Below are 16,303 nucleotides of genomic sequence, written 5' to 3'. Positions count from 1 at the left end.
TCTTAGTGAGCCTCCAAGTTTCTGCCCCGCAGGTGAGTACCGGTAATGTATGCCTAATGCCTAATACCTTGATGTATGCCTAACGCATAGCTGTCTCCAAAATGAAGAGTAAGGCATGGTTTCTTTTTATATTAATGTGCCAGCAGACTTTCAGCAGATTTCTGGGTGTCATAGCCTTTGTGAAGCTACAGCTCAGTACATGAGGCTGTTCAGTGTCAAAAGGTCATATCAGGGCATCACAAGCATAAGATGAGCTATCTGAAGGTAGAATATACACTTGTTTTACACAATTACAACATTAATTATTATTAGAATACCATGCTCTTCTCTTTCAGGCGAAACAAGCATTGCAAAATAGACAACATAATTGGAAACGTCGCAAAAAAAAGAAAATAATGTGCCATTAACTCTTTCGGGACCGCCGGAAAAAGTGATGAAAAAGGGAGGTCGCGGTACAAATTTTTTATTACATAAAGCAAAGGCACCATCCTGCCTTAGCATATACCAAAATGCAGCTAATTATATGCTCTTTGACATACAATACCAAGTTTTACTTCAACACTGACGATAGAACCATGAAAAAATCTGAAAGTAAGAACTTCGTAAAAAAATTACAGAAAAAGATAGAAAAAAGCGTAAATATAAAAATATTAAAAAAGAATAAAATTATTTCAGGATATACAAAATCTAACACAATGCTTTGTTTCTTCATCGCAAAAGATTGATTGATTGATTGATTGTGGGGTTTAACGCGCCGACGCAACGCAGGCGATGAGGCGCGCCGTAGTGGAGGGCTCCGGATTAATTTCGACCACCTGGGGATCTTTAATGTGCGCCGAAATCTCGTACACACGGGCGTTTTTGCTTTTCGCCTCCATCAGAAAAGCGGCCGCCGCGGCCGGGAATCGAACCCGCGACCTCGTGCTCAGCAGCGCAACGCCTTAGCCACTGAGCCACCGCGGCGGGTCTTCATCGCAAAAGTTTGATGCGGCTAGGCGTAACTGGTTTTTTGTTTTGTGTGTGATCTTTTTGGCACTAAGGCCATGGCTACGTCGTCGCCCAGGTACACGGCGGGCTCTCGTCTCGGCGAAAACTTCATCCGTTTCTGCACTGGTGGCAGGAGATCACCACCATAGGTAGTTAACACCCTAGCGAACAGATATAAACCAGCCAGAACATATTTCGAGCGCACATATTTACTCCAGAGCCAATCGAAACCGAAACCAACACCCACCTTTGAGCGCGATTTGATGTTCCAGGCTGATCGACACCCGAATCCTCACTCGAGCTGAAATCCAATCTCTAAAGCCACATTCCGACTCTTCACTGCCTCTCTCATCGTTAAAATCCACAGTAAAAGGCGAAGATATGCGAGACGAGACGAGGCGGATTTCTTATCGTGCTCGCGCAAGTATGACGCCATGTTTGTTTACATTTGAAACCACTGCCCGTCAGAATAAAATATCTGACGCGTTGCCGCCTGGCGATAAAAAAAGAAACTTCACAAAAGAGAAAACTCCAGTTTTCAAACTATCTCCTAGATGTCGCTAGGTGTTCCATCGAGCGAAAATTTGTATTCTGCAGGCTCGCGAAACCATCGAGCATATGTGATCGATGGCCTATGGAGCGGTCCCAAAAGAGTTAAAAAAAAAACTTAAATGCTGCAACCTTACGCGTCTTCTCTAATTAAGTTAAGACTGAAAATATAATTTGTTAATCCCAGACTTCGTTGTGCGAACTATTTTAGAGCCACGGCAAAAGTTTCTGAAATAAGCTGGGTGACAGTTCATTGCACCCCCCCCGCTACTATCCCCAACGCGCACGTTCACCACAATCGTAATTTAGGTAACCTTGCAATGTTTAGCGACTTTGCTTTTACCATTAAACTTCACTTCGCGAACATGAATTATTATTACTCGCGTGCAATAGCAACCGATCCTGCTATTGGGCAGCAGCACACGTTGCGCCAATGCAGCGCGCGGCGAAACTTCTGGCAAGCCAGCCATTCCATTCCTGAAACTCGTGAGCTCGCTGTGAAACACAGCAATAACTGAGCGTTTAACAACACAGCAATGCGTCCAAAAGTTCACTTCGCGAACACCAATTGTACATGGACGCACCGTGTTTCCCACTTGAAGACGCACCACGGCGATGTCGCGGGCACGTTTTCGATGCGTCTTTCGAGCCGCGCATTTCCCTGTCAGGCGCACGATCTCAAGCATTATTGCCGCGATAACGATCGTGTCACTCTACAGAATCGAAATGCGTGAAACCACTGAATAAGAATTGAGCCCACCGTGAAACCGAGGAAAACATTAGCGAAACGGAGTACGTGCGAATTGCGTGACAGCCAAACCACCCGGCGGCTATCTTGTTGCCCTGGCGACACCCGATCGGGAGAGCCAGATCGGGAGAGCAAACGCGGCCGGATAGCCAATCGCGTGTTAGAATCTATGGTTGCTTCGTTTCACCGTCTCTCTTATTTCGCCGTTTGTGCGTTTGTGAGTGCACAACAATGAGAGCAGCGACTGGAAAGCAGAAGTTGAAGACTCGGTCGATCTAACGCGACCAAGATGGCAGCACCCGGTGGCACCGTTCGGGAGATACAGCGCTGCGAAAATTGCCGCGTTTTCGTCATTTTGTGGAAATATTTTGTCACCTCAGCGGACATAAATATTTTTCTTTGGCGGCGGGGAAACTTTGTGACCGCATCGAATATAAAAAAACGTGCAATCCGAAAAAAAACGACTTTTTAGTCACTTTTCGCAACCTGATCCCTGCGTCCCCCCTTAAAAAAAATGTATCAACGAGGTTCTACCGTATTACCAGCCACGTACCTGCGTCATGAGGAACCGGAGCACGACGCACGGGATGAGCAGGTGCTGGGGCACGTAGGCGGTGTTCAGCATGAGGGGCACGTCGCTCCGCAGGCAGCTGAGGAAGGCGCGCAGGCGGCACTTCTTGTCGTCCATCGAGGGCCCGAGCCACAGGCGCTGCACCGTGGGCACGGGCCAGCCCAGCTGCACGCCCTCCACCAGCTCGTAGGGCCTGTTGCTCCTCTGACCCTTGCTGTTGGAGGAGGAGGAGGACCTCCCAAGCCACTCCACCACCACCACGGGGGCCGGGGCGGAAGGGGCTCCACCCTTGGTGGACTCTCCAGAGGAGGAGGAGGAGGCAGTTGCGCCTGTTGCGCGAGAGGAAAGAAGAAACGTCCACCACAACCTCTCGTAGTTAAGTCTCCCTTCACATTATCTCGGCTTCAAAGCTCACTGGTTGCCCCTCCCCTTCTTTCGCAAATCCGTACGTCACATCCGAATATCTGTTCGAAGCAGGCGTGGATCCAACCACATTGCACCCTACCTTTCAGTCACTCTCTGTTTACTATCACTCAAACGAACGCCTCATAAGAACAGGTGCGGTCTTTAATTCGTCTGTTTGTTTTTTTTTTGTTTTTGTTTTTTTTTTCCCCACATTGGCGGCTGCTGCAGGGTCTTAGAAGCTGCTGCACAGCAGTCTCATAAAGTGAGAGCGTGGCCTCAACTTCCGTTGTGTTTCTGTTTTGAGGGAGCACGGCTGGGTTTCCTAGCGCCTATGAGCGATGCCGCAGGACACGATAGGAACGTAAGCTGGATTTTTTGTTCCCATCCTGCCTTCCGTTCGCGATGCCGACAGGGGTTGCATGGCTCTGCTTGCCATCTCCAGACGTTCGAAAAGGAAAAGGGTGGTTGCTTATCTGCACAAGGTTCTAACCACAACACCTTCCCACGTATGGGGGACCTTCCCATCTACAGAGGTGTGCCAAGAGCAAGAGCAGTTGTGGCTGTCACAAGAGCGCAAACAAAACATGACCGAAAGAGTGCCTTTTTTATTTTTCTGTGTCTTAAGCTAAGATAAAAGAAGGCACTGCGTCAGGTGGCTGAATTTATCTTCTTTCTTTCCTTTTTGTGACCATAAAAAACACGCTCTAGCTGCACCGGTTGATCGGCAGACCTGTCAAAAAAAACCGCAGTACTGTTGAGCCCCCTTATAACAATATCCAAGTGCAAAGGAAATCCCATTGTTATAACCCACAATCGTTATGAGCAGGTTGCAAAAAAAGAAAAGACAAAACCGAGCTTACACGATCTGCATGCAAAGCTGGCGCACATCTTTTTCAAGAGTATATCTAAGGTGCTTCACCTAGCTGAGCAAAGGGCCCTTGGCGGAAGCGAAGTCCTGAGGGACTGTATCATGCGTTGGGACCCAGCCACATTGGTCAAATTCAACGCGGTGCTCATGCGACACAACAACCGAACGTATGAGTGAGCGGCACTAGCTCGCAACCGAGTGCGGGGATGATGCCAAAGCAGCGATGCAACGAAGGAGGTTTGGAAAGGAATTTGCTCTTCTCCTGCCCTCGCTTCTTTGTAAGCAGCGCAGTCGACTCGTTTTCTAAGGGGTTTGGAAGGGATGCAAGGCACATTGCGGCCTGCGGAGAGTTCGCACTTTTTTGGTGCACGCTGTCATTGTAAATAAGCGGTTTATTTTACCACCGAATGCACACGAAAGTGGACGGTGCCACAGTTGTTCGTCGTTATATCCGATACAGTAGCCGACCGATTTTTTCGGACCTGCAGGGGAACGAAAAATAGTCCGAATAAAAGAGCAGTCCAAAAAATCCGCAAGTCATTACTTCTACAAGACAACTGGTGGTTCCTCGGGAAAGTCCGAAATATCCACCAAGTCCGAAATATCCACCAAATTTGAATTTGTAGAGTAAGAAAAAAAAAAAAAAAGAGGTCAGCCATTGTATGTTGTTATAAGTGGGCTAGACTGTATAACGTGCTTCGGACAACCACGTTTCTAAGCGGCACGCATATGCACCGACTTTTATGGGAGGCAAACTGGTGGTCACAAAAGCCTGCGTTCTATCCGGCCCCGCGCTATAAGTGGGTACGTTATAGATGGGCTACACCGCAAAAGGTGCTAGGGTTACGACAATCGAGTTCAACAACTTACGTCATACCAAAATCTTCCTTGTTACGGCAGGCACGAGCTAACCAACACAGGAATGCTGGCTTAGAGATTCCACGCGACTTTTTTTTGGGGGGGGGTGGGGGGTCGCGTGATATGCTGCCGTTACCCCCCCAGTGCCCGCCTCCCCTCACCTTCGGCACTGGTGGAGGCCCCGTCCTTGCTCTTGGAGGAGGAGTCTGTGGAAGAGGCACTGGCGGCCGCCGCCTCCCGCTTCTGGCGCGCCACGAAGGCCAGGTGGTGCATGTTGAAGAGCACCGCGTACACCATCTGCCGGATGGGCCGGAACAGGGCCACGCCCGACGGGAGCTCCCGCGGGGCCTCGTCCTCGATGGCCACCGGGATCTTGATCGCACCCTGGGGTAACAGTGGCGGAAAGGGAGTGAACACCAAATTACGCCCTCCCCCTGGTGAACTGTGGGGTACAGCGCACTTCAGCTACGCCTGGGCTCTGAGGGACGCCATAAAGGATGGCTCCAGGCTAGTTAATTACCTGCAAGTAATCAACTTGGTACATACGCCTCACCGTACAGGGGGGATTTAAAACAAATACGAGCAACGGAGCGCACAGCCTCTAACGCATGCCGCACCGTCTGGCTGCACTGTCAGTAAGCTGCATGCGTGCATAGTTCTTTAGCAGCGTTTGGGAGTGTGGCCTACTGTTAGCAGAAATGCTTGATAAAGAAGCGAGGTCGGTCATTTATTTGGAGGCGTATTTTTATGCTCCGTCACCACTGGGCATCCTGTTATCTACTACATTGAGGAGCCAAGCACACAGGAGGCTGATTGCAGCTTGCACAATGCCCTTCAATGATCAACGCGCTCAGTGGCGATGGAGCGTGAAAAGGCGCCTAAAAACAAATGACCGGCGTCGCTTCTTGATCAAGCATTTCCCATGAATGTAGGCCACACTTTCAGACGCTCTCGAAGAAGTGCGCATGTGTCGAAGGCTGTGCGTTCTGTTCATATTTATTTTGAATGCCCCTGTACAGCAATACGTTTTCCGAACTTACTTAGCCACCCCCCTCCCCCCTAGTGCACTGTAGCAGATAAACTGCTGGCACATTTGTTATCAAAGAAACGCGGTGCAGTTGAAAGTCACTCCTTCTTGCATTACACGGTCAATGACCCAGAAAATATATGGGGCTATGTTTCTTGCCCTTCCGTGCCGTGTTGGGACAGATTTCGCTTCAACAAATTTCCACTTCGACGAAATGTTTTGCACATCCCGCCAATTTTGTTGCAGCAGGATTTGACTGCAGCTACGCCGTCTCTAAACACAGCCCATCTCTCTCCCCTTACTTCGAGCCTGGTTTTTCCGCGCACAAGGTTGCAACAGAGAAGTCTTCTGAGTGCACAAGACTGCCAGATCTTTCTTTCGCCCGGACCTATAAAGCTTATCTTTAAAGAAGCCATGAAGAGAAAATACAACTTCGTTTAACTTGAAAGAACTAGGTTTCAGTATCTCACTCAGCTCCATTACATCCACAAAAGATGTTTTTTAACGAAAAAAAAAAAGCAAGAAGTATTTAAAAACTTTCAAATTTTGCGCCACAGTGACGTGTTATGAGCAAGAATGACGTCATATGGGCCAACAATAAAACATAACTTTCAGTGCGTTAACTGCACGTTAGCATTCAAGTGGTGCAGTCAAATGGAACTAGAGGCCCCATTTCAGACGTCCGGTCATGTGTCGTCGCGACAGGTCAGTTAGGCGGCCGCCAATCGCACAAACAAGGTTCCGTGGCGTCATAGAAAAGTTGCGGGAAATTGGCTAGGGGGTCGCGACTGCTTCACACGTTTTCTTTAATATCTCCGTTATTTGTTTGAAGATTGCGATGATATTGGTATTATTGTTATCGGGACTAAGCAGTCTTTCTAATAAACCTAACTTGTATTTTGTCTTCATGGCTCCTTTAAGGGGAGACATGCTCCTATGAACAGCTTTTTTTTTTTTTTTAATAATGAAGAAGTTAGGAGGCTGAAATTTGCACAGCTTGCAAAGATTCAGCCCCTCTTGTCATATATGCAATCAGATTTCATATAGCTGCTGCAAATACAATTTTATGCAGCATGACGCGCAAAAAGATGGCCTTTTTTATTTTTTATACTAAAATTTTTTAAGGCAAGCTTTAATATAGCCTAGATGGTTCTTTACAAACTGCAGAGTGCACAAATCTACAAGAAAAAACTTTATATCCATTTTCTTCACCAGGAAAGAAAAATGACTGGTAGCGTGCCTTTTCTTTACTTTGTATATTTTGGTTTTATGACCGTCAGAAATATCTAAGGACACAAATTGCATAATGAACAAGATTTGTACACTCAACGCGTTATAATGAACATCTGTGCAAAATTTCATTGCAATACAACAAGGGGAAAGATACGTGCACAAACTCAGAAAACGGACAAAAACTCCTGACTGAGAAAAATGCAATTGAAGGTTTATATTTTCGACAGATTCAGAAATTCTTGCTCAAACAACATAAAACTTGGTGGGGATATAGTCTGAAATGTCCACACTGAGGTCCTAAAGCAAGAACTTCTCCTGCCACATAACCTGGACAGCTGATCGCGTCCGATGCCAAACACGCGTGCAGCGAGTACCGCTTTCACAGTGGGCCTGTTCGATTTTCCACTTCTGGCTGCCAGAGGCGAGAGCCGGTCATTCGTTTTTCTTGGGCAGCCCGAAATGTCACTTCCGGCGGCGCCAGAACGTCTTCGATTTTTCTGGGTCGGCACCTTCTGGCTCCCTGCAAGCTGCCAGAGCCGCCCGGACGTTCATGGTCTGGCAGCGAGCGGGCACCGATTTGGCACAGGTAGGTCGGCACAATGTTCTCCACGTAGGGGTACGCGGTGCCGCTTTCCCCACTGGACCATCGAGGACGACGCACACATTGAAAATGCCGGCTTCGCAATCGTTGATTGATTGATTGTAGGGTTTAACGCGCCGACGCAACGCAGGCGATGAGGTGCGCCGTAGTGGAGGGCTCTGGATTAATTTTGACCACCTGGGGATCTTTATCGTGCGCCGAAATCTCGTACACACGGGCGTTTTTGCTTTTCGCCTCCATCAGAAAAGCGACCGCCGCGGCCGGGAATCGAACCCGCGACCTCGTGCTCAGCAGCGCAAGGCTTCGCAATCGTACTCTTCATCTTCAAGACGACGGCGGTCCGCAGACAACGCGTCGGGGAAAGCAGGGAGCGCACTTCTTGCGTCGTCCGATGTTCGCTGAAAATGTAGCAGGCGACCGAAAAAATAGTTGCTCTGCAGCGCTCGTCGCAGCTGGGATTTCTCAGTCCCGGCTTCCGGTGTATCCCGAGGTGCTTTGGACAACGTAATCATGATGCAACTTCCTGCCCAAGAGCAAGCTTCTGGCAGCCCGCGGGCTGCCAGAAGGCCCGTAAATCGAACAGGCCCAGTGATGGCGAAACTATCACAGCGACTTCCACTGCAGAGTTCAAGGTCAAAGCCTCCACAGCTGACGGCGGAAGCGTGATGCAACAAGTAAACAGGAGAAATCACTCCTGCTGGTCACCTCACATTTTTGCACTCGAATTCCAGTACCGATGCGAGGCCCTTCCACTTGTCTGCGACCTCAACTACGAGTTCCCGCTTCCCGCACGCTGCACACATGGCGCCGCTCACAACTTCAGCCCGAGTGTCGACTTCGCAGATAACTGCACTTGCACCGCTACCATTGCTAGCTGTCTCCCCACCTTAGAAGGCTGCCAGCTTCTCGTCCGATGCGTTCACAAAGCCGATAGCATCGCTATGGATACGGATACGGATTTAAGGCTTTTCCCTTTGAAACGGGCGAACTACCTCACTAGACAATGCTGTGAATGTCCTAGCCACATAGTTTACCATCTAACACTTCACATCAGTCAGTCCTTCCTACACTCATACACTCCAGTAATCGCTGCTTCCAGCACTCCAATCGCTGATAGAATCAGCGGTTAGGCCTCGCTGTGTTGGTTGTGCCGGTGTTCCTGTGCCGCCTGCTCTTTCCCTCGTACGGTCGTGAAGTCCGGGACTTGTGGCGACGAAGGTCACACTTCTCCTCACAGTTCAAAACTCCCAACAAGGAAATAGAAAAAACACCTCTAGGCTGATCCAATTTGAGAGGCTAGCGACCGAGACAATGCACACAGTTCACAAGCAGCGGCAGCCAATGGTGGTCCCGCTTTCGTGTCAGGTGATTTAAATACCCAGTAGGAATTCTCAAAACAGGCGGGAAAAAATATGTCAATTTTTTGTGTGGAGATACGAAGCTGATGAGCGGCTCGATAGAGAGAAGGAGGCTCAGTCTACCTCTCTCAAGTGTACGAAATGGCAGCCAGCCTCGTCACCGTGTGGCAAAACCCCTCAAAGATGGCCAAAATTCGGCTTGATTGTGCGATTTCTGGGGTCATCGCGAGTCATTCAGACATGTTTTTTTGCTAAGATCTCGTTCTAATTTTGTTCTAATTTTTTGCCCATGAAAGAAAGGATAGCTAAAGATGATGATGCAAGTTTTTGAAAACAAAAAATCGACACATTTTGGGAAAAAAAAAAAAAAAAAAAGTCGATTTTTCGACTTGCGTGTTCCCTTAAAATGACATCTGCTCTGACTCAAGATGGAATTTGATAAGATTGGAGGGTTTAACGCGCCGACGCTACACAGGCGATGAGGTGCGCCGTAGTGGAGGGCTCCTGATCAATTTCAACCACTTGGAGACATTTAACGTGCCCCGAAATCTAGCACACACGAGCGTTTTTGCTTTCCGCCTCCATCAGAAAAGCGGCCGCCGCGGCCGGGAATCGAACCCACGCCCCCATGCTCAGCAGCACAACGCCTTAGCCACTGAGCCACCGCGGCGGGTACGATGGAATTCGTGTACTTGAGAACAAACTGCATTCCTCCCCTTCATCCCGCATGTAACCGGAAGCAAAAGGGAGAGAGGGCACGCCCCCGCACCTGCGAGAGCAGCTGGTAGATCCAGGGGGACATGAGCCCCTTCTGGTGCCGCTCGCTGGCCGTCCGCATCACCTCGGGCGGAACCTTGGGCAGCTTGGGCGTCTCGGGCATCACAAAGCCCCCCCGGGTGCCCCCAGCGGCAGCCTCGCCGCCGCTTCCGCCCTGGTCACCCCCTTTCTGGCCCTGCAGCGGGGGCAAGAAGGGGAAAGGGCTCCTCAGTCATCAGTGCCGCCATGCGGATAGGACCAGAGTGGCACACCGTACACCATCCCCACCTTGCGTGCCTGCCAAGACTTGGGGCTCTGTCGACCGGGGCTGGAGCTGTTGCTGCTGGACGAACTGGGGCCCACCAGGGGCCCGCCGTTCACCTGCACCGCAGACGACGCTGGGGGGCCACCGTTGCTCGAGGGCGCCAGCACACCTGCCGAAGAGACGGGGAAGACTTGGTTGCATGTTTCACCCCCACACTAGCACTGGGTTAACGATACCTTTTAACCTGTGGGGATCACCTTGGCATCACTCGCCAACTGATCCTTTTCTACCGCTGACCGCCTGCCCCCTGAGCTTCGGCCGAACCACAACATGAACTGTCAGACAACAAATTTCAACATGTCGCCTGGAGTACGACAAACTCCACCTAAATCAGAACATCGCAGCTGCTTCTTTCCAACAACATGGTAAAGAAGCTGGGGTCAAGCCAAAGTTCCCTTGTTTTGATGCCTGGTTCACCAGTGGTACTCGCGGTGTTTTACTTGTCATTCTCAACTGCTCAGACCTGCTCCTGGGCAGCTCCTTTTTTTATATTCTACAGTGAAGCTGTGTTGCACAAGGTCGTGACCAAAATTGCGTGCGTCTACCAGGCCATGTTGATAAACAATCACACATGCTCGCTCCAGAGCCAGCATAAAATGCTCTGTAGCTCCCAATCTAACGTAGGTATCTTTTTAAAAACCATATTGAAATTGGCCGCCAACACAACTATCATTATCATTTACTTGTCATAATTAGTTCACACTGAAGTTCTGTCACCGCAGAATTCCCTTTGCTGTCAATACGTGGCTGTCGACAGAGAGTGTACGCTTATGGAAAACGGCTGCAACTCTCTCTGGTTTACCGTATTTACTCGCATAATCCTCGCACTCTTTTACCGGAAAAACCACTGTGAAGTTAGGGGGTGCGATAGATATGTGGGGGAAAAAAAATTTCGAATGGTAAAAGCGAGCTTAAATAAGATATGAATAGGTATTATTCACAACCAAGACATTTCCCAACCAGGACTTGCCTTCGTAATAAAAGTACAAGGTCGACATAGGCATGAAGCACGCAACTTTACTTGTTGCGGCCAGCTGCCGCCCAACTTGACCATGCCGCGTTTGGTGGTGGGGAACCCAACTGGGAACAGTCCTAGTCCGAGTCAGTGCTGCTAACATCACTGGTCGTCACCTCCAGATCCCACGTCGGCTTCGCAGGCCTCGTCGTCATCTCACACTATAGTAGCCTTCAGCTGTATCAACGGCATTCGATATACCCGTCTTCTTGAAGCTTATGACGACGACGTCTGTGGCGATCAATCTCCATGCTTCCGATATGCATCTTGCCAGCCGGCTCGGATCGTGCTGGCCATCCACTCTGTGTACAGCCTTTGAACGCCATCTTCGAACGATTTGTTCAAAGACCTGTCCAGGGGTGAGACAGCTGAACCAGATTTGGGAGCAGTTTTTGGATCAGCGAAATCTCGATTTTGGAGCAGAAGAACCTTGATTTGGAGCAGAATGATGACATTTATTGCGTCACCTTAGGAGCCTAAAAATCAAATTTTTGGCAACTTGAAAGGGGGGGGGAGGGGGGAGTGCACTTTCTAATGGATTTTGAACGTACATAACACTGAAACAGCCTTTCAATGAAGGTTTTTCTACTAGAGTATCACAAGGCACGAACTGCACTACCTTTTTACAAGCCATCTATAAATTCTTAGGCTCTATGCATAGATAGCATGGAGTGCCGTTGAAAACATTGAATCGAAAAACTAAGCAATCGTAAGGCATTTTCATTATCATGTGAATGCTGAAATTATTATTTTTGTAATCCCAGACTCGGCTTTACACACAATTGTAGCGGCATGGCAAAAGTTGCGCAAAGTGAGGTGACAATCTTCGCACCCCACCAGCCCTCCCATTTCAACCCCTAAGGTGCGCATTCACTACGATCGCAATTTGAATAACGTTGTTATGTTTAGCCACCTCCTTCGTGGCATTAAATATCACTTCAGATAGATAAACCATTATTACTAGCATGCTATAATAGCCCGTCCCGCTATCGGCCACTGCTTGAACATTTTGCGGCGATGTAGCCTGCACCGCCACTTCTGCAGTGTCGATCGTCTCATTTCCGCCACTCGCAAGCTCGCTGTCAAAGGCAGCAAAAACTCAGCGTTTTATTATAACACCGCAATGAGTCCGAAATTTCACTTCAAACACGCACCGCGCCTCTCACTCGAGGCCGAAACACGGCTGTTTTTGATGAACCCCCGTTCTTCGAGTCACGCAACTTCCCTCAACAGATCAAACGACTAAATGAAAACCCAGCCACCCCCATAACCAAAACCACAGTAGAAATTGGCGAAGAGCACTCTGCCTGAACCACGAGCAACTGCTTCGCCCGACGGCCATGTTTTCCAATATTCACCACACCAAGATGGCGACGCCCAGTAATGTCGTTCTGGAGATACGGCGCCCCGAAAATTGCCGTCTTTTCATCAATTTTCACCAGTAGTTTGTCGCCTGAGTACACATACACATTTTTTCTACGGGACTTTGCAATTGTTTTCCATGGGAAAACTTAAAAAACAAAAAAAAACTCACAGAATATAACATGTGCAACCCGACATGGTGACCTTCGAAAAAACTACCTTGGGGGCAATTTTATGCAGGTTATTTATTGTATGATCAATCAATTAAACCTTTACAAACAGGATCACTTTGGGGGTGCTGGAAAATTATGCCGTCAGTAAAGATTTTTCCCCACTGAAACTGGCGGGAGCGTTAAAATCCTTGGCTCTCAGACTGCTTTGGAGCAGTTTGGCGCAATTTTTGCAATTTTCAAGCTTTTGGAGCAGCCTGGCGCAGGAAAGTAGATTTGTATCAAAAGTGCGCAATATGCGCAGCTGTCTCACCCCTGCACGTCCAAAGGCTGCAGCACGGACGTTAGGCCACCTGGAATGACAGCCAGCTCAGTGTGCAGCTCCTTTAACTTTGCGTTCCTTGTTGGTCACTTTCAGTAGCACATGCTGAACTTGTAGACGCCGAAGGGCCTGCTCTATAGCGTATTCAATAGCTTTCACCTTCAGAGCGGCTGTATAACTGGCGTACCGCCCCATGCTGAACCGGCACCGAAACCGGCACAGAACAAAGCGACGAGAAACCTCGAAATGACGGAAACCAAGCTGTGGATCTGGCAAGCTGGCGAGCTCTCGAGAACTGATTAGACTGACTGCTGCTCTGCTAACGAAGGGGCGACCGGATGCTGTACGAACGCTGCCTAGCAGTGCACACGCGAAACCGGCCCGACGACAGTGTGAGTAGCGTTTGAGAGATGGCGCTAGGCTGCCATGCGCCTGGCGCGCCTGGATACACTGCACCGTAACCGCGCTCTCCACCGAACGGAGTGGTGGCGAGCGAGACCATCATGCGGGCTTCGCGAGCAGACGACTTTCACCATTTTAATTTCGGTGGGGCGACGATTATGTGAGGAAACAAAAAAATCCACGTTGTGGCAGATCCCATTAGGGGTGCGAGCATTATGCGAGTAAACACGGTAATCGAAACTGCCCCGAAACAAATTATCAGAATTGATTTAGAATTATTCTTAAGAAATTTATGTGTACAGTCAAACCCCGTGATAGTGGAATCCCACGAGTACAAAATTTCCGCGGCAACGAAATATTTTAGGATCCCCGGCAGACGTCCGTAAAGGCCCATGTATTTCATATCTCATGGCAACGAAATGTTTTTGGAAAGCGATCCTGCATTAACAAAATTCACTGCAAGTCTGGTTGGCATTCTATTGACTCATCTAAGGCTAACAGTGTCCAAAAAGTGCTCAAACGCATTTTTTTTTTTTGAACTAAAAGTGCGTAAACTTCTGCCATAGCGTACTTGCATGGCCGCCACCATATTTGTTTACAAAAAAGACTGTGCACCAGGCGGCCATGGAGGCAGTGTTGCAGTGACACCGGAAGGGGGGCGACACATGACTCACGGCACGGCTTTGGCTTGGACTGAAAGTAGCCGGCTCCCGCTGAACAGCACACATGCACTCCTTGTGTTTGTGGCGATCAGCACGTTTGCTCTCAATAATATGCCTCTGCCAGCACAAAAGCGCAATTTTTTATCGCTACAATATAAGGCAGCCATCGTTGCCCAAGTCAGTGGTCCAAGTGGAGGAAGGGAGGGTAACGCCGATGAGTTTGGAACCACCTGCAGCTCGCTTTACCATTTCGAAAAGCAAGGACGCCACTCTCTAATGGCACACGTGCGCAAAACAAAACAGTGGCGGCCGCGGCCTTCCCGGACGTCAACAAAGCAAAGCTTACTTGGTTTTGTGAACAACATTGGAAAAGCGTGCAGAGAAGACGAACTCGTGGGATGTTTTGAATGTGCTTGACATGCGATTCAGTCATTCTAAGTTTGGCACGACGACTAGCAATGAACCACTTATCGTAGTGCGACCCCTTAGCTGTGAAGTTGCTGCAAGGCAAAGCTGGAAAAGTAATAAACCGACTTTCGGAAATAGATTTTCGGTTTGCGGGCGATTTTCCTGCCGTTTATGCTTCATTCTTGCGGCAATAAAATTCCTGCTAAAGCGATTTTTTTTTTTTTTGGCTCTCCTCGGCAGTTTCGTTATTGCGGAGTTCGACTGCACGCGCCTTTATTCGATCGATATAGCAAGTCACCACACAACACAATACACCTATCGACCAACACAACTTCACAGGTCACAGGTCCTCCATCTTCGCAGTGCAGTGGAAGGCCCGTTGAATTTTTATTGCGAGAACAGTCCTGGATTGCCCGTGAACTGCTTGGAACTGTCCTCGAGTGGCAAATAAAATGCGCCATTGGCCACTCACCGTTAGCGTCTGGTGCAATGGGGCTGTCGTCTTCGGTGCTGTTCCGGCGCAGGGCATCCAGAGCATCACCCGGCTTGAAGGCCCCGTTCACCACGTTCCCGTTGGCCGGGTAGCCGCCGCCCGTAGCCTGGCGATACGCAGTCAGGCTCGACAGCTGCCAACAAAAGGGGAACACAACACTTCGCACTCAGCAACACGGTGGAATCCGGACAGCCTCTTGACAAGCCAAGCTGGGACAAGTTAAGCTGAATGAGCGGTTTGCGAATTAACAGGAAATGTGGCTTCCTAAATTAGCCATTTTGAGACACCGGGGAGTTAATGCGCGATGCTTGCCTCTGTTCTGGACAAAACCTGCATGCAAAGGTACATATTTGTTGGCCCATTTTCCAAGGAAATCTACTTTTCTCTGCCACCACGACTTCAGGGAGGAAAATGACAGGAACGAAACAGGATGGATAGGAATGAATTATATCACTACTGCACAAGAGCCACCTTCCACACTGACTGGTCCATCGGCAGCAGGACCCAAGTGAAGCCGTTCTTCACAAAAATTAACCATGGAGTGAGCCCTATAAGCGCCGCTAACAACTAGCTCACCAAACAGTTTAATCTCATTACACTAAAGCTTTATACCGTCATGCGTACCCTTGGCAATGTGCCCTAAAGGCTTATTTCCACTGTTAGCGCAGGCAGAACTCCCACACTGTCGCTCCTGACTTTGTCGCACTTTCAGCCCATTAAGATACACCGCTGACAAACGCTCTCCCTGCCAAGACATCAGGAAAAAATTAAAGCCGTTCCACTTAATGTGAAAGCTGTCGGAAGTGCAGAGCAGTGAATCACCGTAATGGGCTGTGGCGCTGTTATCCTCTCACTCTTACCACCCATCACGCTCTTCGCCACTCTGTCTCATTCCTCTCCTGATGAATTCAACAGAGGTTTGTCCAACGCATTTCAAATTTCCCACCTTCGCAGTGCTCGCACGCCCCCTGCCTGAAACCGCGCCAGCTGGGGTTCTGTTCTTTTTGTGCTTGCTTTTTCCTCCCACACGTGCCGGCGTTGCACTGCCACTTTTTTCGCTTGCTATCGTAAAAACCAACCCAAGGAGCTTTCTTAACTAAATGAACGCATGCGCTGCCCGTTAATTACATATATTTTGCCTCAAATGTACCTACAGTTTTCTTTGCACCAAACAGGAGGGGGA

The 16,303-nt window shown here is 49.1% G+C and overlaps 1 protein-coding gene across 1 annotated transcript in view; it reads right to left on the bottom strand.

Annotated features, from left to right (window-relative positions):
• LOC144158726 (constitutive coactivator of PPAR-gamma-like protein 1 homolog) overlaps nt 1–16,303 on the bottom strand; it is a 60,022-nt gene that overhangs the window by 24,838 nt on the left and 18,881 nt on the right. The window contains exons 5-9 of the mRNA XM_077689810.1: nt 15,100–15,253; nt 10,250–10,395; nt 9,975–10,157; nt 5,148–5,370; nt 2,838–3,184 (exon numbers count right to left, since the gene is read on the bottom strand). Of these exons, the coding sequence (XP_077545936.1) occupies nt 2,838–3,184; nt 5,148–5,370; nt 9,975–10,157; nt 10,250–10,395; nt 15,100–15,253 (1,053 nt within the window). The remainder of the gene's footprint in view (nt 1–2,837; nt 3,185–5,147; nt 5,371–9,974; nt 10,158–10,249; nt 10,396–15,099; nt 15,254–16,303) is intronic.

This window comes from Haemaphysalis longicornis, unplaced genomic scaffold, assembly GCF_048455015.1.
Source record: "Haemaphysalis longicornis isolate Haplotype H1 unplaced genomic scaffold, Haemaphysalis longicornis Haplotype H1 scaffold_10, whole genome shotgun sequence".
NCBI lineage: Eukaryota > Metazoa > Arthropoda > Arachnida > Ixodida > Ixodidae > Haemaphysalis > Haemaphysalis longicornis.
This window is presented reverse-complemented; position numbering and strand designations above follow the sequence as displayed.